The following is a 25,327-nucleotide window of genomic DNA, read 5'->3' as shown; positions in this document are numbered from 1 at the left end:
TTTCTGTCAGTTTTCTGTTTTACGCTCAATTAAAGATCCTAACAGAGAAAAGAATTCCTTGTTACAGTACAGACAGACATCAGTAAGAGATATATCAAAAAGTTCAAAATGGAAAAGGACATTCTTTCTTGGAAAACTGCTTACTAAGGCAGTGTATTTCACCTGCATGCAAACTATCAGTTTCTTCTAAGAAAAATAAGAATTACATTAAACATCATCTCTCTTGTACTGAGAATCCTTAACAGGCTGCTGTATAGTAGGTTATTTTAAAGGTGCAGGACAGGAGGCCAGCTTGTTTCTGCAGCCTGTTCTTATCCAAGAAGCTTTTCATGATAAAGCGTGTACTAAGAGGTCTTACAAAGCACTGCACAGTGGATAGTCCAGATTCAGAAAGTACATGCCAGCAGCACCAACCAAGTTGACCCTACCAGTCCAGATACTCAAGATGTCAACCTAAACAATGACACTTGCATGAGTTTTCCCTCTTACAGTCTGTCTGCAGAGGGTGAACAAGGTGTTCCCCACTGAGCCACATGCCAGATCTCTTCTGCCTTTGGGAAACTTGTTGATAATTAGTTAACATGATCATGTAAGACTTTTGTCAATCATGTAATTTGCTTTCCTGTTAAGTTTTGTGGCCATTATTCATTTTGTGCTGTTCCATATGTGACAGTTAGTGGGATATTTTGGTATTTCTACAAAAAGTTGAACATAACCATAAACACAGTCAGCGTTAGGTTGTGCTGCAGATGAAGTCATGAAGCTGCCCCAAACCTGAACAGTTCAGTGTTTGCAGACAGCTGAACAATGCATAATACTTAAGAAAACAAGTCATCATGATAAACCAAACCACCTTCAGCCCACATGTACAAAACTTAACTTTTTCCAAGACTTATGCTCCTGCTCAGGGGTGACATAATATAAAACAGACTGAAGCTGTATAAAAATATGGCATCATTTATTGCAACAATCCTCTCATGGCTTTAATAATGATTTGAAATAAAAACACCAAATAGAAAAAAGTTTTATTATTGTTGTAACTCTTCAAATCTTGTAATCTTCTCAGGTTTCCATGTTGACCTTCCTGCTTCTGCTTTAGATTTAGTCACTGGGACACTGCTCAGTGCTGGTTCTAAGCAAAATGGATGATGCAGAGCTTACCTATTTCAAGGTTAGGCCATATACCATGAACAGGCTGCTGTTGAAGACTGCATCTTGATGTGTCCTAAGGGTTTCCCTCTCTGCCATCAGCCTCTGGTGAATTACAGAACCATACTTGGATACCTCTTTTCTGCCTTTCTCTAGAACGGCAGCTGAGCCTCTTCAGTGTTGGCCCTATTATTATTTTAATTACAGCAGATATGTCCTCCAATTTCCAGTGCAAAGTATGAAGGGAGGAGCTCCTGCTTCATAGTAAGACATGACATAGATTGTTCTCAGTGTGCAAAGTCCTTTCAGATGAAGATCAAGCTTTAGGATTTTTTTTCTGGCTGCACTTTTCCAGTTTTATGGCTACACAGTTCTCTAGATGAAAGCAACTTATTTTGGCATCTTATGCTGGCATATTCACTTCAAGATCATTTGCTTCTCCTCTATCTGTCTTCTTATCACAGATGGCAGGCTCTACCATCTCTCTCAGCCATTGAACTGTGAGGAATCCTCGCCAGTTTCAGCTGCTTAAGCAAAGTCATATGCTCACAAAGTCCAGAAACACTCACAGGAGGAATAGCAACAGATAGGTGACAGTTAGAAATGTTAATATGGAGTAAGACAGCAAAAACTGCTTGGGTATCTCATCTTGCTGAGCTTTGCTGATTTAAGACTCACCAACGACACAGCTTAATCCTTCTGCTCCCCAGGTACACATAGGTGGATAACACTGACCTCACCTTGGCTCTCTGCAGCTGTCAGGTTGTGAGTCAACAACTGTGTTTCAAATGCCTTTCTGTCACTACTCCAGATGTAGGCTGTGAGCCAAACTGCGCCACCACATTTTCTTGATGCAGTCTGCGTGCCTCTATCCTCCACTGGCTGCTCCATCACATCCTATTTTTGAGAAGGTGTCATACCCTTACCAGTAAAGACTTCCAGCTGTTTGGTTGGTTTTGGACGTTTTTTTTTTGTCAAAGTCTTTCAAGTCAATCTGTTTGAATTGATAGGATTTAGTACACTGATTCACTTCCCCTTAAGAAGCTCTTCTCATTCACATCTTCTTCTGTTGACAGGTAAGATAAGAAAAGCACCCAGAAGAACTGAACCAGGCACCTGGTATTTCATGCTCTGATGGGTTAGCAGCCATTACCAGGACTCCTCAGTAAAACTCAGTGCAAGTTTGACAAGAGCCAACTGTGCTACACTCTGAATAGTTGGCAGCCAGAAGAAGGGAAAGTTATCTTTGAACTGTCCTCAACCTTTTCAGTTTGAATTACCTTTGATAGATCCAAAAGTAGCTCTGGATTCTCACACGTCCTGCTGGTAATGTCATGAGATACTGAAATCTGTTTTCAACTATTTGTCACCCCCTCCCTGCAGTGCACACTGGATAGTTAATGAGTAGCTGGAGAACATATGCATTTATCTCCATATGTATCTCTCAGACTTACGCTTTTTAAGTACTCACAGGAAGGCTTTGCAGGCTGCATATCCCACAATTTCCCAAACGAGCAAACATGGGAAGCATTCACAGTAGCCAGAACTTAAAAGCTCGATTTAATTATCTTTCAACTTGTAACATCAAAAAGTCCCTAATGTACATTTACTGAGCTGGTCAGTTTATAAAAACTGAATTATTTATTTATTGCAGTTACCATGAAATGAATGAGATAGACCTAGGAATTAAGAACAATGCAAAGATCATTTCTTCTGCAACAGAAATGCTTTTCAGTTTCTGCCTGGACAAAGTTGTCTTAGCAGTGAACATACTGGGAACTTCTGTAGAAGGGGCTGCAGAGGCAGAGAAAGTCTTACTCTGTCTTTGAAGGAACTCGTTGTCACTTCAGTGTGCTCAGCCTCCAACCGTTCCACACTGATTAGCGAACTTTTGGGTAGGAAAGAATACTTTCCTGCTTTCAGGTAGGAACTCTTGCCAATTCCTGCCTACTCCTCACCAAGGGCTCCTAAATATTTATCAGTTCTAGCTACCACTTATTACATAAGACCTTTGAATTTTCCCATAGGGACACCTTACTTTGCTGCTCATGTATATATAAACAACACATGGGCTTGTTCCTGGCAACAATACTGTAAAGTGCGTATTTCTTTAACAGCATGTGCTGTAAATGGATCATGTTTTTAATTCCCAGGTAATTTCATTCATCATATTAACGTGACTGTAATCTGTAATAAAGGTTTCATTAGCGTTGCCTTACAGTCTGACTGTTAAAAATAACTCATCTCTGAAAGGCATTGAGATGATAGAAATACTAAAATGAAATTTTATTAAAGAAATCAAGTTTGACAGAAGACTGAATCAAAATCTCCTCTTCTTACACTGGCCCATGTCTTAAAATCCAGTTGTCAGACTGTTCTTCCCTCAAGCACTGAATGTACTGTGCAGTTTAAGTTTCAGTTTTTGTAGGAGAAAAAAAAAAAGAAAAAAAAAAGAATTCTTAAAATGATGTGTGAATGCCTGATCAGAGGAGAACAGTCATTTGGGTCCAAAGGCCTTTTTTCTCATGAACTCTAAGCAATCAGATCCATAAGTGTAATTTTCCAGATATAAGCTACATGACTCATGAAAACAACTTACATTTGTAATATCAGGTCACATTTGCAGGTGACAGACACATTTGAGTTCACATGGCAAAACAAAGTAATGCCATTTACACTATAGCTTTGCAGATAACAATGGACTGCACTTACCTGGTTGTAGTTCTGATGGTGTTATCTTTATTGTGGTTGTGCTCTTTGCTCACCTTTTCTGCAGAGGAACATAAATGGGGGTTTGTGATTAGCATATATTGCATTTTCTCTATCAGGTTTTATTCAACATAGCTGTATTAATGCTTTCTGATAACAGCATAACCCACAGTAATTTGGGGTAAATTGTTACAGCACGATTAGAGAATGGGCATAACTTTATTTAAACTAACACCAGCAAATTTTTTCAGCTTCATAATTTGGTGTTAGTGCTTTATGCAAAGTATGCAATACAAGCATTCATTACACACAGTGCTGATATCATTGCCTTTATGTAATAGCTGAGGTTCACTTTCTTCTTTAAGAGAAATGGACAGTGCAGTCCCAGGAACACTGCATCCTGCAGCCGCTGGCGCCTACGCCAGCAGCTGCCATATATAGGCTCTCCTATACTCCAAGGCGTGGATCAACCAGTTGTCACAAAATTATTTAATTAGCCTTCAAAAATACAGGAGTTGAACTCCGGCTTTTCTAATTCAGTTCAAATATTGTGAACCTGACCTGTCATAGTGCTCTAGAGCATATGCTAACTATGGGGGACATCTGGCAAGGCCTTTCTAATGTGAGGGTAGAAGGGCTCTAATTCTTATTATTTTTCAGCCATAGCAATTTCATGCTTTGATAGCACCTTAATGGTTACATGCAATCTTTTTTTAATGTTTAAGTTCAACTTTTTACTTTTTCCACTGCTTTTACCTGATAACTGGAAGAGCAGCTCGGATGCCATCTTCACTGATATATCTTGGCTGAAGAGATTTCTTTCTGGCAGCACACGGCCTTCTGGTGCCTTCTGTATGTGCTCACTAATGTCTCTCCCTAATAAAGTGCTGTAGCCAACATTTTGGCTGGGTTGGCTGGGTGACACTGAAGCCTGCGAATCATGAATGTCAACTTCCATTGGTTCTTCCTTTATCTTTACCATCTGGGTTTCCTTGTAACTCTCAGCTGCAAATATGTATGTAAAAAAAATAAACAACCACCACAATTATTTAATTAGGCCACAATTTTTCAGAGTACTCAAAGCAGGAATCACAATTACAACATTATAATTTGTATACCGTAGCACTGCAAATGGTAAGGGCAGCAAGCAGCTGACTGCCACAGTATTCTTTTGGGGGTTATAAATAGAAGCAATCTCTTGAAAATAATTTTTCAAACTAGAGAGCAGGAAACAGTTGCATATTTGTAAATATGAGAGTTATATCGCTTTCTATGAATACTGGGTGATCATACACCAGTTAGTGAAGCTTTGTTTTTATTTATTATATCAAGGTACAACTACACCAGCTCTCCAAAGGTGGGCACTGTAGACCTCTTACAAACTCTTAATCACTCATCTGCTCCTCTTCTGCTCTCTCTCTTTTATGGAAAATTCCAGACAACTGTGTAAGGAACTGGTCTGTTATATCTGCATATGCTTTCAAGATGAGAGAATTATTCTGGGGCCCACACTTTTCTGAAGTCTAATTTTGTAACAAGCCTATATATTCCCTCGTACATTACGAGATCCGGTAACCTCAATGACCAGTTTCTGTAAGCCCATAGCCTTCCCTCCCTGTCTTCCTCTCTGGTGTCCAAGGCCTAGCAAACAAAACCATAGTCTAGAAACCAGTTTGCAGTTCACTTTCTATGCTTGAGATTCGTCAGGTGTTGCTGAATGCTCTGGTTTGGCTGCAAGGCAAGTGATCATTTTTAATTCAGAATGAAACTTCTGAAATCTCAAAATCAAGGTTCCAAGACCATTTTCCTCCCACACCCCAAACACCTACACAGCCCTTTTGATCCAGACTTTCTGCTGTTGGTGTGAAAGTTTCAAACACCACCAGAACTTTTGTTTTCAATTACCCAACATTACAATGAATCTCAGCACCAAAACACAGTTTGGTCATCCCTGATAACTAGCTAGTCAGCTTGTTGGTGCCATCTTGTAGTCTTTAGCCAAAACCCTTTAGCACAAAGACGTATTCATTTCACCTAAATGTAAACTGGTGTGTGTCAACAAGTCCTTTTTCATTCCCCTGACTTTTCCCTCTCCCCATCTTCCTGTTGTTCTTAAGTGGAGGGAAAAAAAAGAATTGAAGGCAGGAGATAAAAGGCACTTGGATATGTTCCAGGGACAATTTACATTAAGTGCTTTCAGTCTTTCCTTGTGACATTTTTAATCCTTAAACATATAAACGAATTATAAAAAACTTTACCATCTATGATCCACCAGATGCATTTCAGACTTCAGATATCTTCATAAAGAATTCTCAACTGAAGTCAAGTTAGAAATACAATATAATCCCTTTTTTCTCCTGGTAAGCAGATTTTTCTTCCCCCCTTTTTTTTTAAATTTATTTTTATTTAAAGCTTCCATTAGCCTCTTATTATAAAACCACAGAACACTGCATCTGTGTTTGAAAGTGTAAAAATAGCATGCTGTGCATTGAAAGTGAACACAGAACAGCAAAGGAACGCATCAGGTAACACTGTCAATCAAAAGTTCAGGTAACTCCGCAAACAAATGAGTTCTTCAGATGCCTGACAGACCGAGCTCTGCACCCAGCTGCCAAATTTAGGTGCAGAGTCAAGCTGACCTTTGCTGCTCTCTCTGCTTTTAAAATATTCTTTCTATTTCTGTTCTTGCTCCACAGTTTAATTCCCAGTCCTGCAAATGCTTTTGTATCAGACAAACTGATCTGACCCCAACTAAGGTAAGAGTCAAGCCATACTGATGACCTTCTCCCCCTTATAATCAGCTAGCACTCCAACTGCCCTAACTAAATTTACATATTTGATCATTTCCTTTGACCTTTATCTTCCCAGCTGTGCCCTTTTGATCTGACAGAATGTCCCTGCCAAAGATGAATCCTGTCATACCCTGATTCCCAAAAGCAAACACACAAAGACTGAAGGAGGGTATTTATGATAATTTGACAAGAGCTAATGAAGGGGAAACAGAGTCAGTCTGTCCCATGAGCAGCAATCAGAGGCATACAATCCAGCTGTGCTAGATTTTGTGCTGGGAAAAGACTGTAATTAAGGTTATGCCCATACCCATCTCGCCACACAGGCACAGTTAAACTGTAAATTCTTGAAGATTATTTTCCCTTCTGTGCTACAGACAGTGGAATACATTTGTGGAGTAAGGTGATACCCCTTATTTCCTTACTTAGGTATCTCACATGGTCATAGCACAGCTAAAGTTTTTCAAGTCAAGGGCTGGTACACCGAAAGGTCTCCTGGTTCAAATAATTAAAATCATGATAGCTTTGGCTTCTTTCCACTTTTACATTTCTCGTTGAATAACGGCACATAAACTGCAATGTATCAGAATACAATGCTAGCATGGAAGAGTAATTTTCTTCATGTCAGATTTTTGTAAAAGTACAGACATCTAATTCCTAGCAAAAAGCAGCATGGGATAAAGACTTAAGCAGCTCTGAAGTATCCAGACCGTCATCTCCTAAACATGGTCTGCTATTCATTCAAAACTAACCTGGATGAAGCTCAAAACAACAGCAAGGCACTGAACATAGCTCATCTGGCAGAAAATGTACTAAATCACCTAACGTGTGTTTTTCTGCTGTTAACTTTGTGAAACAGAAAGAGCTTAACAAAATGAGACAAAATTACTGCATACATGATGTACTATCAAGTCACAGAGATGCTGTTTCTTTACAGAGCAGTATGACTTTTAATCAGCTGGTCTATAGAAGTCTCAATGAACTTCATCATATTCACATTGACTGAGACAATTTTCCGCATCAGATATGAAAAACGCAGTATTGGACAGGCTTTTTCCAGGAGGAAAGTAATTTCTTCCACAGCTTTCAGGTTCTCTGGCATTCACAACCGCAAGGAATTGCAAAGTAGTGGCACTTGCTAAAAAAGCCAAACAAAACTGAAACATAAAACGATACCTGTATGACCCTAACGCTCAGGTTACAGCATTCATTCCCGGTGGCCTGACACTGCTACCTGAAGAAGGTGTAGCAGTAAGAGCATCTCTGAAATTTAGTGTTAACAATGCCTCTCTACAGGCTAGGACAGAGACTGACAGGTTTTAGAAAGAGCTTAGGCAAGCTGTGTCTCAGAAAGTTGGGACTAACACAATTCAATGCAAGTTGCGCACAAGTCTGCAATGTGCCCTTGTGGCAACCAAGGCCGACCATGTTTTGAGCTGTATTATCAAAACTGTACCCACCAGGAGAAGAGTCTTACCCTCTATTCTGCACTTATAAGATTGTTTTTAGAACTGTTCCTCATTTGGGGCTCACCAGTACAGGTGACATCTTGGGACACTGACATCCTGTGGCATGTTCAGTGGAAGGCTACCAATACAGTCAGGGGGCTGCTGCAAGATGCCAGAGGAGAACAGCTAAGAGAACCAGGTTTGTTCAGTTGCTCATATTTGCTGAAATGCCCATCAGCTTTACAAATCAACTTTATGAATCAACTTAGACAAGAAAGCCTTTCCCATATGTCTCATAAATTGGACTCATGTACTAGTTTTCACAATCAAGCAGACAGGGGTAACTAGTGGGTCAACTTGTACTGACTTCAAAAGCTTTCAGTATGAAGAATCAGGCATTTTGTTATGCTAATTGTTCTGATTTGCTAGAAATAAACATGCCCTAAAACAGCTTAAATAAAACCTCAGAGGTAGAGAACAGTTGGCGAGCCCTGAAGGTTCTGCTAGAGACACAACAAGTAACATCTGACATTCCCTAGGGACCTGTGCTTGATGCTTTAGTTTGCTAGTTTGTTTTTTTGTTTTCTCAGACTGCTGTTTTATGTAAGACAACGTCAATGAGCTTTGAATCAATGTAACAGGGTCTTGCTTTTAAAAAAAAAATCATTAAATGGATCATATTTGTTAAAGTGGAACCCCTGAATTTTGTGACTGTGGGGTAGTTTCACAAAAATGCAAGCCAACAACAACAAAAAAGGAGCAAATTAAAGCAGTAGACTAATTTGAGTTGTGACACACATCTGCTGCTCCTTCAATTAAATGGCAGGATTATGGTGGTTACCTCAAACACCCTACCTGCAAAACACCAGCAATCCCTCAAAACATAGATTAAGAAGCATTTGATAAAAAGTCTACAGACTCAGTAAGTAGTTATTTTACAACATATTCCTATCTATCCAATCTCCCAGTTCAAGAAAATTCCAGTCTAGCATTTCTGCAGCAAGCTGTACTTTTGCAGAGAGCCTGGCTCCGAGTCTGCTGTCTTTACAAGCTGACTCTTCAAAGGCAAGGGGTCTGCAAGAGGCCCTTCTGTAAATACTGTGCATCTATAATCCCTTGACACTTTGCCCACTTTCCATAGCTCTGCGGCCACTCCCACCTGTCTGAACATCATCAAGAAATAGCAGTAAAGCAAAGGATTGGGGAGGGAGGAGGAGGTGGTGGTGTTTAAACTCTTCAATGACTATTCCTAAAAAAATAAATAGAATAAAAATAAATCCAGAACATCAAAAGAAGTACATCTGAACCACAGACAAATTATCTGATCTTTTAAATTTACATGGTTTTCATTAAATGTCGAGATTACCCTGACGCAGAAAAAAAGAAGATGAATTGCAATAACTTAGAGGTGTTGTATAGCATCTACTGAAATAAAAGCTAGGCTGTGTTAGGAGGTGCTTGGTTTTTTTGTGATTTTTGTGATTTTTGATTTGTTTTTTTGAGATATATATGAGGGAAAAAACCTTAGACTTTGCAGACTTCCATTCTTTCCACCCTATACTTCTCCTGTGAATGGGCAGTATTTTTTCACTTTTCCTCCCTTTTGGATTTAGACATTAATGTTGCAATGAAACATGGCAAACCCCATCAACAGGTAAGAATCCACTGCTAGTTGAGTTTTTCTGGGATTATGTTATGCAGATGTCACGGAAAAACTTATTAAATGTACCATAGCCCGATATGAACTTCATGTAGCACAGCATTGGCAGGAGAGTCTCAAACCCTTTTGAAAAAAAAAAAAAAATCTGGAGCCTGCCACATTGCAATAATAAATCTAGCAACCTAGAAACTTGTATCTTTTTCTGTGCTGTAAATACAACATAGCTTCACTCTAACCATTCACAGCCAATTTCACATTTCTGTTGGTCAAAAACACGCAAACAAAAAACCCCCAGAAAAACCCTTGGCTAGTAGCAGGATGTGATCTGATCATGTGACTTGCTATGGCTTGCCATCTCTCTAATTCCCATCAAGAGAAAGCCTTATTTTGGGTCATACACTTCCCCACTTTCTTTTCTGGGCTTCTACAGAAGCACCTGCTGCTGCCCAGAGCTTTCTAATAAGCTATTTAGAGAGCAAGGAACAAAAGACTTCCCTGTGTTTTCACTCCTCTGCCCATTATCAAGGCTCTCTAACCAGGGATGAAAGCACTCTTGACAGCACCCCTGCAATCTAGGTACTGAGACTCTTAGAAGGTCCTGACAACAGCAAACTCCAAAGACAGAAGCCTACCGCCACAAAAGCTCTTCCCAGAACAGTCCACAAAGTTATGAAAAAGAAATATATAGGAAGGTCCCCAGCTCACCCAAAGAATGCAGTAATGTTCTTTTTCTTCTCCACAGTAACAATAAATCAAAAGGCTGCCAACTCAACCCACTAAACCTGGAAAGATTTTGTGACTGCTAAGAATAATAGCTTACTAGCCATGGACTTGCTGTCGATTTACGTTGCTGATGACAGCCAAGTATAAAGCCACCCAAGCCTTAAAATGAGGTAAATCTGAACCAGCTGTCCAGCCACAGAAACACAGATAGCGCTCCTTGTTAGCAAACTTTTTAAAGTTCCTCTGGAAGTCTGTGCTGCTGTGACTGAACTGGCTTTGGTATGAGCTGATTTAAAGCCTTCTCAGATAGTCCCTCACCTCACTGTACCCTAATGTACAATGTGCCATTTTGGGAATGGAAGGTGTTCTGGCTTTCATCTTATGCTAGAACTGCTAGAACTGTACTATCATTCTTTTTTTCTCTTTCTTCCTCTTTTCAAATAGTTCTAATCTATGTGATTTCAGTTAAATGTAAGATAGTGTCAAAAAAATTAACTGCAAGGCACAAAATTGGAAATCAGCATAAACATTTTCAAGTGGATAAAGACTTAATCAAAAAAAGTGGGAAAACCCCCCTAAATCTCCCACAATTACCAGCTGTGCTGAAAGAGGAATTGTCATATAGTTGTGACAATATAAAGGTAATAATAAATGGAGTTGATCAAGAATGCTTTTGGAATCAACTGAATGCAACAAGTACTTCATGATCTTGAAACAAAAATCAAGTACGAGTTAACTGCAAGTGCTGATAACCCAAAATTATGACACACTGTTGGTACTGGGCAATTGGTGTATTACAAGAAACACTGTGTGACTCAAGGATGAAAGTACAAAGAATCCAAAAGAACCGAATAGTACAAAGGTCATGCATTCGTTAGTGATAACAAGGATATGTGCAATACATGGGAAATTGATCCAAAAAAGAGAGGAGGAAAACAACCTGAGTTACTGTAGAAATGCGAGATGATCACAAACAAGATACAGCTCAAATAAAGGCAAATGTGATTCAAGCAACATTTCTAGGAAAGACAGGGACATACTAATGTCACAGTTCAAGGCTAAAAGACTATTATAAAATGCTAGTACCTGGAATAGATTTGATACACCTCCAGCTATGCATTTATTTTTGGACAAGGGGGAACACTGTATGCTTCTGAAAGATCATACGTGCCCAAAACATATTAGCAGCATGATTATTTCAAAAGAAAGGTGAGTTTTTAGACTTACACCCTAGCAGGTAAATGCAAATGTTTATTTTAAATTTCAGTCTCCTCTGAAACCTACCTTTCTATTTACAAGACTGAGTGCATAAGACTAACCAGATACACCACTTATTTCAACATTTTGACACATAAATTAGCTTTTCCACGAAAAGAGAACTAGTAAGAATGCAGAAAATAGGTTCAGGTGTATTTTAAATACATCACTTCCATTTCCTTTAAGTGATTCACTGCAACATTTAATAGGAATTCAAAATCTGCAGGGATGGCCCCCTTCCAAACAGAGATAAGAGTGATTTGCCCCACTCCACTATTTCCTTGAATCTATTTGCTTACCATTGGATCTAGTCTCAGTCAAAACTTAGTAATGGACAGAATTCACAGTTCACTTTAGTACATTCATATAAATCATGGCAGTCATTTCATGTTCTCTAAAATGTAGGTTAAAAGCTGCACTAAAGCTGAAACTTTGCCTGTTAACCCCCAAAGACCATTTCTTCAAAATACGTGTTTAATTTATTTTTAAGTTCCAGATCAGTCATTAGGAAGTTTTGTTTTGACTGTCTGGATGGAAATAGGCTCTACCTAGATATGCCCAGGACACATTAACCTTCTTAGTTTGAATAATTCTTCGGAAGAAGTGTGAGTAGGTATCAAGTGACTAAGTATCAAGTTTGTGAACTGTGATGCAGGAGATTTGAATCCAAGTGGACACAGCAGAGAAAAAACTGGTACAGAAAGGCACAGCATCTCCAGATGAAGTTCTGTACATCTACCTCTACACTAACACCTCATAAATGTTCTATTAATGTTCTACTAAAGTAAACTGTGTTCATTCTTCCACATTTTCCTAGCTTTAGAAAAGTTTCTGAGTGGCTGACAAATCATTCCATTATCGGGGGCTAGTGTGGGCTGGTGCATACTATAGGAGAGACTTACCGCAAACTACCAGTCCACACTAGACTAGAGCTGGAAAGGCCTTCCGCTACACTGGACAAGCTCAGCTAAGAGCTAGCAACACAGCATCTCTGTTTGGTAAAAGAGGTTTCCCAGTGAAAAATATAAAGCAGTGTATCTTTTATGTGAAAGCATGGTCTATGCCTAAATCCCAAGAGGCTGTGACAATCACCAGTATTATTGTTTAGGGGGTAACAGAAGCATGTATATCAGGAACACAGAAAGCAAAATGCTATGAAGGGTCAGAAATCCATTGTTGAATTTGTATGCAGTACAGGGTCTGGAAATTAGTACCACACAGAAGAAAGTGAAAATAACAAAGCAAGGATGTAATCCATTCAGTCTTTACCAAGAATATATATAGCCAGGAAGGACCTGACTTAACCTGATTATATAATATATCAAATCTAATAAGGGCACTTGACTGAAGATTTCCTACAGACAGTAGAACATCCAGACATACTCATTACTCTCCTCATCCCCCCCCCCCCCCCTCCAGTATCAGGAAAAAGAAGGAATTTTAATCCTATTTTCACTTTATTCTAAGGAAGTGGCTTAATTGTTTAAGTTCTAAATCACCAAAACCAGAATGTAGAATTGCTTCAGATAAGCTGGGAAGTCAACAGTGATCTGAGTATTCTACCAGATAAAGTAAACATAAAAAAAAAACAAACACTAAAGTGGCTAGTGATCTTATATATTCCTTTCACATTTTTCCTACATTAAACTGTATCTTAGTATTCCCTCCTTCATAGTTTTTGACTTAGATAGTAATTCTTGACAAGTGCAAGTCAAAAACAGCGAAGTGATAAACTTTGTATAACCCCACCCACTGGCTGATTCAGGAACACCAACTGCAGTAATACCCATCTGAATAAATCCTAGAGTAATGCTTTACCTTCTCATCTATGGATTAACCAAAAAGACCCCTATCAGCAAAAACTGCTCAATCGTGAGCAGTTTAAAATAACAGAAATGTTAAACTAGTGCATTTCTTACTACAATCTTTAAAGACTGGGAGTTCCCAACAGAAGTGACCAAAAACTTTGACCACTTTATACATGTCAGACTTCATCTATATAAACAGACATTTAAGTCACAAATATTCTAATATAATAACCTGCAATAAAACTATTTAAACCCAGCCTGCTAGTGCTGAATTCAAGAATTACAATCAAGAAACCTATTGTCTCTGAAGTACTTTAGTTACGAAGCATTTTCTTTATGAAAATAGATACATAAATTTATTTCTGCCAGCAAAAATAAAGTCACAGGTTAACATTCATTAGGCTGTAAAGTTCTGTTATCAGAACATCATTCTCAAACCAGTTACCAGCAGCAACAGTGCACAATATCAATAACCAAATGTTTAGTTTTTGGGACTCTGTAAAATAATTGGGAAACTTCTGCTCTGATTAACTTCTGCTTTTTGCACCATTAACTCAAACTTTCTTGCAATCAATGATTTAAATTATTTTGAAAATTAAAGTGTGCAGGTATGAACAGGAGTGAATTAATGACACGTTAGAACTTATGGGGGGACCTAGTCAGTTAAAGTCTTCCAGCTATGCATTTGACCTCAAATTCAATGTTGAAAGCATCCAATCAAGGGAAAAAAAACAACCTGATGGCTTTGGCAGGGTTCTCACAAGTTACTAAACTTGTAAACATTCCCACTGGCACTTGCATGACATTGGCATACTTAAAAAAAATAAGTAAGTCCAGCCTTGGAGAAGACTTAAAAACTAACTCATCCAGTTTAGGCGAGGAAGTATGAAACCCACCCTCCAAGACTGAGTTTCACATCTTGTTCTGAAAAATTCAAAAGTCTATTAGAACTTCAAAGCCTTTTTGTCACTCACTTAACCTGTTCCCAGCAGAGAGAATCCAACCCTTTCACTTTCTCTTAAAGTTAAACCTTGACTCTGACAGTGGGACAAGGCATAATTAGTGGTACATACATTTTTATTTGACTCCCTCCAGCTGTACCAGTACATATGCGTATACACATGCATACTTGTCTGGCAAAAGGATTTCACTAAGGCAAAGTAGGAGAGTTCAAGTGGTCTCCCCAACACCAGAAATCTGGCTCAGTTTGCATTATATTTTTAACTATGTATCTTATGAGTACAAGATACTGTTGAAAAAAAATAAAAGGCTTTAAAAGTCATCATTTATAAAGCTGTATCAGATATAGCTCAGTACAGACATACAGTCTAATGATGTTAATGAGAGATGTGAATAAATTGGTATTAACATGTTTTGGTACACTTGAAAAATGACAACATCTAAAAGTTTTAAGGCATCATTTCTTTTACTTATCCCATAGTCATTAATTCGAAAACCAGAACACAGATAATTGGATACTATGGCAACAGACCAAACTGAGGTGTCATATGCATATGAACCTGTGTAGACAGACTTTTTATATTGTTCATTCACTTGCTACTAAAGCTAAATATTCCTTTTGCAAGGTAAGCTTGAGAGCATACATGAAAAAGAAATTAAGAAGCTGAATGCAATTAAATTAAATATCTACCTGAGAGCTTCATGAGGAGCTCAGATGCTGCCTTGACTGACATGTCCTGCCTCATTACATTTGCCTGCACTTCCTGTGGCTTGAGTTTCTCCTCAGGGACATTTGGAGCTGAGGCTTCAGGCTCCTGGCTGAACACATAGATGGACTGAGACAAGGCTGAACTTGGAGCTTCTTCATCTGTAGGCTCCTCTTTCACTTTAAATTTAGGAGTCAAGGGCTCTTTTTGATTTGCAGCTGTCAAGAGAAGGAAACAAGTGAGACTTAAGGTATGTAATATATAATCACAGAGCAGCTAGTAACAGGAAGAAACCGTAACATGAGAAATGCTAGAGCAGGCAGTGGAAGCAAGCATGTCAAACAGTATTCAAAGACACTTCAAGAGATAAACTTCTGCATCTTTTGAACAAAGGGATAATATTGAAACACAAAAACTGCATGTACCAAAGCTCAAGAAACCATCCTTCTCCTCTTACTTTTTTGTCCCTATGGCTCCTAAAGGCATTCCTCTGGTCATTGGTTTGTAAAACTTCTAGAGACTTGATGGAAGTTTACAACATCATTTCACACAAGGGCAAATTTGGAAAAGCCCATGGGTACTACACACTGAGCTCTTAGAGCATGGAAGAGAGGCAAGAGATGAACAGTAGAAAGATATGAAGGAGGGGAGAAAGGGAAAAGACAGCAAATTCTTAGGTCCTTCAAGTTGGCACTTGTTAAGAAAGAGAGCAGAGAGATTTTAGGAAGACAGCTCTGCACTAGAAGATGCTGTTAGAGCAGTGTTCCAGGTTCTACACCCATAAAAGAGAGCAAGTTTAAAATAACCCTTTCAATTACTCCATGTAAGCAGCTGCATAACCTTAGAGAAGGGTAGAGAGACTTGGAGTTATTTAAAATCTACACACTGAACAATCTTCTTCCAATACCCTTTGACAGTGGTGGATCCTTTGCATGGTGTTTGGTTGAAGGGATAAAACCAAGAATGCCTCTTAAACAATACCTCCAAACCCAAGCAATATAAATTTACAGGCAGACTGAATGACAAACAGGAGGCTAAAGAAGATGCACTATTTTTCAGCAGTTCTTCTTATAATTCTTTACGTTTGACCATTAAGAGATATTTCCTTCCCTACATCTTAGTGCCTTTTTCTTGTTTAAAATTTCACTTTAAATTCCCAGTAACATATAGCAGATGACTTGTTCGGTGCCCCAAACTGCAGTGAGTTTGGATTTCTCACCTCTCTAAAACTCTGTCTCCACAATCCTGAAAGACAGAGCATCATCCCCATTTTGTTCGCCTTCTAAGCATTCCCACCATTTACGTCACTATTGCTCCTACATATTTTGCTCCATCCACAAGACAATCCTCCACATTACCCCATAGCACAACACTTCAGTTTATATTCCAGGCTTGATCGATTTTTCTGCTTTCTTATTGGTTGGCAAGACATTACCAAAGAACAAGATCAAAGAAAGTGATATAAGCAGCATGTACATAGACATTGCTGCTATTCATTACTCCAAAAATTAAATTACCTTATGTGTGTAATTTTTAATATGACCTATAAGCACTTAAGCATTTTTACCAATATGAGAAATTGCTTTTCCCATTTTTTATATTTTTTTTTAAAAGAGCAAAAGCTGAAATATGAAACATTCAAACACGCTGTAATTCATTAAAATACAGGTTAAGGCGCTCAAACTAATCTTAACTTTACCAAGGTACTTACAAAAAACTTCCATCTACCTTCTTTATCCACACCTACATCCTTCTACATCTTTCTGGCTCAGTATATTCTGGGGTTTGACCTAGGGTGATTAATGGTCACCAAAAAAACCCAAAAAGACCCAAAACTTCCATGCCACACTTCCTTCTCTTTTAAAACATTCTACTTTTGCTGCTACTGATATAAAAAATACCTCCACCAGGAGCTGAGTGCAACTGATAGAGAGCATTCTGCCTGAATGTTCAAAAAACCTGGAGAAATATTTTGAATTTATTAATTTCAATAAGTTATTAATTCAAATTCACCCAGAACATAAAGGAAACATGAATTTGAGTAAAGAGGTAGAGACAACCCACTAATAGCAATTACTAACCTGTGAAGCCGACTATGTTTTTTGCCCATGAACCAGGGCAGAAAACGAACCAGGTACTGAAAGCACCAGAGATCAGGCCAGCACACACTTTTACCACTCAGAATATAGAGATGATATCAAATTCACACAGAATCACAGAATGGTTTGGGTTGGAAAGGACCTTAAGATTATCAAGTTCAATCCCCTGCCATGGGCAGGAACATCTCCCATTAGACCAGGTTGCTCAAGGCCCTGTCCAACCTGGCCTTGAACATACATAGTTCAGTGTAAGAATGCAACCATGGGTCCATTATAAGCCAGGTTAAGAACAATGAAAAAACATCCACATACAAATCAAATCACTATAACAGAATTCATATAATATCACAGCCTTAAACTAGGAACCTTTTTCAGAGTCAGACTCTAGAGTATGCAGTGGCAGACACTTTATGGGTTCCCCTACCACAAAAAAGGAGGATCAAAGTGGACACTTTTGGAAGAAATCAACATTTATTAAACCCTCTTATCACCAAGCCTAAATTCAGCAGCCAGTTTGACCCAATCTAAGGGCAGGTGTCAAGTGCTCTATGCTCTTTATCCCAGGGTATTCTCAAGCTCTACTGAGATGCTATTGCTCAGAGAACCAGAACTTCAAGGTAGGTCACATCAGAGTTTAAACACACCCAGAATGACTTGAAGGTGGAATCCAGCAAGTTTCCCTCCTTCCTTATGTTTCACCTTCCTTTTCTCTCCCTGCTCCACACATTAGCTCTCCACATACTGCTGTATGCCACTGCTCCCTCACACTTCTGAGCTGCCACTTGGGATACCAATGCTAAAAGTATGCTGACAACAACCAGCACAACATCAGGCATAATCTAAATGGGTTTTTCATGAGATCTATATACTCAGTTTGTCCCTGTGTGTCTACAAGATGTCACTTATAAGAAACATAAAACATAGTCAGGGTCCTACAGTCCAGAGGAGGTCCTGAAGATGTGCATTTGGCAGTATTACATTAAGGGGAAAAGAAGCCCAGACTATTGTTCTTACTCATGTTGCTGGTTCTACCTACTCTAGGCTGCTGTGCTTTGGACAGATGATAGAATTTAAAAATTAGGAAAGAAGTAGGCTTTTATTTCATTAATTAACTGACAGCACATTTTTTGAACTGACCACACTTTCCAAAAATCAAACACTCTAATTGCAGACACAGAAACAGATGAGTTATTTACCTCATTCTTCTTCTCCCAGGAAACAAAAACAAATAAAATCAGACAACTGTTGGGTCACTTTCAACCAAATTGCTTCAATTAATGGGACTTTTGCTTCAACTAATGTAGCCTTTACTCCTCCTTGAAAAATACTAAAGTCGATTCCAATGTAAATGAAGCCTAAATAGAAGGGCAAATAAAAAATCGGGGAAGTTATCCAGTCTATCAGATCCATACATTAAAACTAGAGGAAAAAAAAAAAATCCCCAAAACACCAAAGCTCCCCACCAATTTTGCCTCTGTCCCATCTTGGATCCATAATTACAGGCAAAATTGCAAACACATGGGAAACAGCAACTATGATGCGTCCACTAGTCATATTAGAGAGAACAGTAAACAGATGTAAGAAAAAAAACATTGCAAATAAGAGAAATAAATGTCGACTGAGACTAGAGGGGTTTAAAAAAAAGCCACGAACAACAAAACCACCCTATGATTGAGGAATCTTTTAAAAATAAGAACTAGACAAGGATTAAAAAGATGATGTTTAGGTCTATTAAAGTATTTTTGAATGACAATATTATTAGTCCCCAGAAGGAATAACATCTTCTATCTACATACAAAAATAGATGCACATATATATACTTCATTTGTATTTAATTTACATTCATTCTGAATTGCAGTGAGTGCAGATTGAAGGATGCGTTGCCCGTAGACTGAGCCCAAAAAAGCCCAGCAATTTAATTTTGAAATATACCATGAGAAAAAAAAAAACAAAAAACCAACCCACCCAGCAAATGCAACCAACAGGCAGCAATCTCTCAAGCAGAGTTGATAATACTCCATTTGTTCCATTCTATTCCATACCCAGAAAAAAAAACAAAACAAAAAAACAGATCAAAGAAGATTCCAGACTGATGATTTTTATCTTCCTGGCAACTGGAGTCATTTGAGCCATTTAGCAAAAGTAGATGATGGAAGTTATAACACTTTCCTCAACCTGCCAAATGCCACAAAAAAAGCTTTGGGCATCTGCCACTAATCTGAAACACTGACAGAAGCTGCTAACTGCATCAGTCCACTTACAAGGATTTCTAAATGCTCGAAGTGTTTATAATTGAAAGAGGAAAAATGGGCTGATTACTTCAAGGCAAGCTTAGTGTTACAAGTCACAAGCAGCAAAGAGTTGGTCACCATTCAGTCCATCTGTCTGAGCAAACGTGAGAAAGAATCCACAATAAAAACGCTGTCACAAAAGAGGCCACAAGAAAAAGCATCAGAGTGTGGGTCAAAATGAACTGTGATGAAAGTACCATAGTACACCGCTGTACCATCCTATTATTTTACAAGTGATGCCTGACTACAGCTACGAAGATGAGACTGAGCAGGCCAGTCATGGCTTACAGAAAAGTGAAGACATATTCCAAAAGGCATTGCATATTGAACTGGTCTTGAGATCTTGTGGGAAAGCCTCCCTTTGTGATCCTTCTCAGAGCCACTGTGGCAAGAGAATCATGGCATGACTTCTACCTGAGGAAGAAACGTCCTGCCAGAGCTAGAGTATCTGAATGATATACGGAGCTTTTCATTGCACATGGTAATTTGTGAGATGTGGCAGTTATAAGAAACCAAGGACCTCTGACAGATCAGTTCTGCAGTATTTGGAAGACACATTTCCCTAACACTGAGCACCAATATTCTGAAGGCAGCTATAGTTAATAAAGAATATGACTTGAGTCTTCTACCAGTTTCGCTCTAGTAATTGAAATGTGCAGGTAGGTATTGGCATTCTGCATGAAGACTAGGGCTTATATTTTGCTGATATTCAAGAACTGAGTAAGGGGTACAAACACTGCAGTAGAAGCCTCTAGTGAGCTAACTGTTTTGCAAGAAAAATCTATGCAATTGGAACCAGCTGGAGAATCTCCAGACTAAAATCCAATTGGGCTGATAAATTGTGTCCAGCTTATTAAACATCGAGGCTATCTACACTGTAAGTGGCCCAAAAGGAGAAATACTGTTCTACTGGCAACCTAGATGGTCCCTCATTTCTTTCTAGTGCCTTCTGCCCTGGCGTATTAATCTATCCCAGAGCACCTCCTGCTACCTAACCATGCTGGGAGCTCTAACTCAATTACATCCCATTTTCAAAGCCCTCTACTCTGCTCTCAGCCAAATAAACTAACCAACAGGGCTACAAGGAAGAGGACGCGAACTATTGATAAAAACCCAACTTATTACTCAAGGGCACTCAGCATTGCAGCATTTCTTTTTAACAAAACAGTGGATCAACAAAATAAACAATCATGAGAAGTATGATGATGCCAAGACTTGCCACCTCTGGGCTTCCAGAGACCACTTAGAATACAAGGTCTTTCACACAATCTTGCTTAAGTATGTTAAAAATATGTAAGAGAGATTAAGGAAAGACATGCTAACTATCCCGATCTTCTCTAAAGCAGCTACCTGGCCTTGTAGAAATTGTTCCTGCCCATGGCATAGAACTAAATAATCTTTAGGATCCCTCCTTACCCAAACCATTCTATGATTCTGATTTGTATTTGAGGAGCTGTAGTCAAGCAAAATGAGACACAGCACTGAAAAATGACCAATCCTGCTACTGTCCCCCCGAATTTCACAACGTTCTAGTCCAAGGAGAATGGAAGAATTAGGCAAATTGCTATGGCACCTGTAGGATGACACATCCCCCCAAGCCCTAAGATATCTGTTACATTGCCAAAGTCCTACTTCCAAAACAAGGTCGTAATATCTGCCAAGACCATCTTCTTTCCAGATAAAAATAAAAATAACAGTAGAATAGGCAAAATTCTGAGGAAGCTATAGAAAAAAAAGGAGGAGAGTGAAAGGAGCAAAGAGAAATTTGTATCTGATAGGAAATAACTGTTAGTAGTATAGATATTTCTTCTCTCTACAAAGGAGCAGAAACAGAGAAGGAGAAAAACACCACCAGACTGACCTTTATATTTGTTTAAGAAAACAACACCCAAAACAATCAGAAATGATGGAAATAACAATGTCTCCAATTCCCCTTTTGGATAGATGTGACAGAAAGGCTCATGAGCTAGGACTTCTGCTCAGAGTAATGGTGTAATCAAGGAAGCAAAAGAGTTTAGTCTTATACTCTAAGAGTTTGTATAGATATTAAAACTAAATTGTAAGCACAGGGCTGGTCCAGAATCATATTCATGTCTTCTTTTAAGCTGTATTGGGCTGAGTACACAAAAAAGTATTTGTTATTCTGCATTTAAAAAGAGTGGATTAGAGCAGAGTCTACACTGTTTTATCTTGCTAAATTCTACGTACTCCTTCAAGGTGTGAAGCATGATGGGGTATGCCTTTAAGGATGGTGGGAAATTGTGGATGGAAGACTAGCAGTTGCTAAAAAGAGATTATAAGGGTAGCGATACATCAGTGGCAAAGATTATTACAAGCTTTTATTTGCCCAAGTCTTAATTAGCTGCGCTATTGCCCCTTTTCAGTTTTATTTTAAATTAAAGATTTATATGGAAATTGTGAATCTGGAGAGACACTTCAAAGAGAGATCTTGATGACACTGGGGTATTTACACTGACAGCAGCATTATGGAATTCAAGGTATTTTTAAATTAAGGATGTAGCTCAATAATTGCCAGCCCTGTGCTCTTACATATTCTAATTGAAATTTTACATTCTGGCATCAACCCTGAATCCTAAATATAGGCAGCATGGTCTTTTCTTTGGAACCCACTACACAAATGCATCAATTATAACAATTTAATTAGACATGCTTTTATTTTATTAAAAATAGCTCTTTGAAGAGTTAAAGCCAGTCAGTCCAGTATTGTCAATGGCAAATCTAAAACATTTCAAATTACTTGTATTACCTTTAAGGAATGCAGTAATTTTTAAGAACCAAACAGAACAAATAATCCAAGTGATTACTTAGCTTATCTACTAATATTTTGTACGTAGCAGTCTGATGACTTACTACTTCATAATCCCATTAACAGAATCAGCTAATAAAACATGAACGCAAAGTCCAAGTACTTTGGACAGTCACCAAAACCCCATGGTGGCATTATTTTCCAAAATAAAAATTTTACTCTTCACAGAATAGTGACAGCAGATATGACTTAAACTGGGAGAAAACATGGTTTCTCATTTGTTTAACAGGGGCAGCCCCAGGCCCTCAGAATGTTATCTCTCCTTCCTCCTCTCTATTTTAAACTTTTTCATGCAAGTAACTTGGGGAACATTAAAAGAACTGCAGAAGCAGGGCACACTTCATAACATACACCATCACAAGATAAGAGACTGACGCATGCTTTCTAGAGTAACACACTTGGTGAACACAGGGAAGATGTGGAGAGAGGCCAGCAATGAAGTATGCCTTACAATTACTGTTTCCACACAGAATTCCTTTGAGATCAATAGCGCAAGAATCCCATTCATTCTGATGGGATTCATTTCTTTTTGAATGTTATGAAAAGTAACTGCAGCAGATAACACAGGCACAGTAATAGCTTCACTAGAGTACACCGGCCATTGTAATTTGGATCACTGTGAAAGCCATTTTTTATTACAAAAGAACTTAAAGCCCTAGAAGTAGGTGAAAGGACATCAGTATTTAAAGAGATGTAGAGATAACATCTGCCACTGAAATCTTTGAAACAGGAAAAGCAAATACTCTGCAAATTAAGATATGAATGCAGTTACAAAGTTTCAACATGGAATTAATGGACTGGGGTAAGGAAACATTCTGGCAAAGCACTGATCCAGCAAAGTAGTTGTCCAACTTCAAGCATAAAAGAAGTCCTACTGAAGTGGGAAGATTTGAAGGCAAAAACTTGCCCATGCTTAAATATTCTTCTGTTTATAGGTTAAGAGTCATCTGATAATTGTCTTTACAAACATTAACCCTTTCAAATTTTAAATAAAATTTCAGAGAACACTTTGAATTTCTTGAGAACATAAAAGAATCTCCTACCTTAAACTAGGACGTAAAGAATGGAATCGGGGAAAAACAAATATCAAGATTTGTTCTTTTTTTTTAGATTTACATTTGGTGCTATGTGTTATGCTTTATTTCATAAAACATGTAACTGAAAATCTTTCTGGCAAGCAATGGAACATAATAAGGGCTGAAGGGATCTCAAGAGGTCACCCACAGCAATATTTCCCAACCTCTTTAAACATAAGCTCTCCTAAGCCTTTCTGAAAAAATTTCAGAGGCCATTTTGAGCAATGTCATCCAATTCGTTTCTGCGCCACTCAAAATCAGGTCTAACACTGAACATCTGTGAATTTTTTCCCCACTTTGCTTCTCTACATATTGCTGCTTGTTTATGTTCAGATAAAATTTCTTGCAACTGCTTCTAATGCCCTGTGGTTCACTGGCTGAGATACACATACACAGATCTGGTCCATCCTACTGCCTAATATGTGATCCAACATATCTGACAGGTAGTCATTTAACCTGTTTTTAAAATTCTCCAGTGGCAGACATGGCCATCTCTCCAGCCACACTACCATAGAGTTTTAACTGCCTCAACTTTTATGAAGATTTTTCTAGTGCTGACTTAAACCCTACAGCAACATAAGCCCACTATTTTTTATTATAATTATGATGAATCAACAGATTATTTCTTTCTCCCCAAGACAAACTCTTTAATGCATTAAAGGCTTATTAATGACTCTCCTTAGTCTCCTCTATAGGCCTCACAACCTCACTCCCTTTTATTCATCTTCACTGGACATGTTTGCTAAATCTCCAGTCATTTTTGATGCTCTCCTCTGAAGTCTTTCCAACCATCCACACTCTTCACAAACTACAGTGCCAAACCCTTGGACTTCATAAGGACGAAGAGCAGGACCATTTCTCTGTTCTTTGAGGCTGTTTCTCTCTGTATATACCCCAGTACAATAACTGCCTTTTTAGTACCACTATGACATTGTCAACTCCTTTTCCCACAGAACGGTTACCTAGCTAGCTGTTCCTGGGTTTGTATTTGTGCAACTGTTTGTTGAACACTTGCACATTTTGCATAGATCTATTTTGAATGTGACTCTTCTAACTGTTAATTATTTGCAATGTACTATTTTCCAGCCATCTGATACCCACTTCTTCTAGGCTAGAAAATGTACTGCATTGCACAATTAGAAATAATACTCAGTCAAGTTTATAAACATACTTATTAAGATTTTTAAAATCATAATCATTAATAAACACCAATTTTATACTCTCTTTCAGCCTTGGTGCACCAGATAAACTTGTGGAAACTGCACCTCTTGAGTCTGAAGGGAGACAAGCACTTTTCTGAGTCACACTTTTGGAAAAAGATGCTGAAACTGCACAGAAATGAAAATCAACTGTCTCTGAGGTTTCCCGTGAAACTGGAGGCATACAAACGACACCAACCAAGAAGAAAACATGCAATAAACATTGGCAAGCAAAAATAAATGTTCATTTAAACCATCAATATTCAATAAGAATAAATGCCAGATTCTAGAAGTCTATATATCTATCTACTGTTTCTTTCTTAGCCACAAGGGCTGTCAGAGAAGAAAATTAGATTGTTTTGACATAATTTGGTCTTGACAAATCTGTGTTGGCTGTTACAACTGGCATATACAATTTGAGATGTCAAAAGATTTATATCATGGAAAAGGTAGGGCGAGTAATCGAAGATCTGATGTGCCTAACAAGCGAGTGTTGTAATAAAAAAATCACTCAAAGGAGCTTGGTTCAGCACAGCAAGCAGTCAAAAAAATGCAGGTAATACTTAGCCAACTTCCCAGAAAAGAATTACTTCTACTCTAAATTTACACACATTGTATGGAGGAA

At 38.4% G+C, this 25,327-nt stretch overlaps 1 protein-coding gene across 6 annotated transcripts in view; it reads right to left on the bottom strand.

Moving 5' to 3' along the window:
• ZNF827 (zinc finger protein 827) overlaps positions 1 to 25,327 on the bottom strand; it is a 105,668-nt gene that overhangs the window by 32,088 nt on the left and 48,253 nt on the right. For all 6 annotated transcript variants that reach the window (XR_008973075.1, XR_008973076.1, XM_057416731.1 and 3 more), the window contains exons 5-7: positions 15,195 to 15,428; positions 4,615 to 4,863; positions 3,862 to 3,919 (exon numbers count right to left, since the gene is read on the bottom strand). Coding sequence is in view for 4 of the 6 variants with exons in the window: in XM_057416731.1 (XP_057272714.1) it covers positions 3,862 to 3,919; positions 4,615 to 4,863; positions 15,195 to 15,428 (541 nt within the window). In the remaining 2 variants the exon portion in view is untranslated. The remainder of the gene's footprint in view (positions 1 to 3,861; positions 3,920 to 4,614; positions 4,864 to 15,194; positions 15,429 to 25,327) is intronic.

This window comes from Pezoporus wallicus, unplaced genomic scaffold (assembly GCF_028554395.1).
Source record: "Pezoporus wallicus isolate ANWC-B61680 ecotype Strahan unplaced genomic scaffold, APGP_CSIRO_Pwel_v1 contig_7904, whole genome shotgun sequence".
Lineage (NCBI taxonomy): Eukaryota > Metazoa > Chordata > Aves > Psittaciformes > Psittacidae > Pezoporus > Pezoporus wallicus.
Note: the sequence above shows the minus strand (reverse complement) of the source record. Positions and strands in the feature narration are given on the sequence as shown.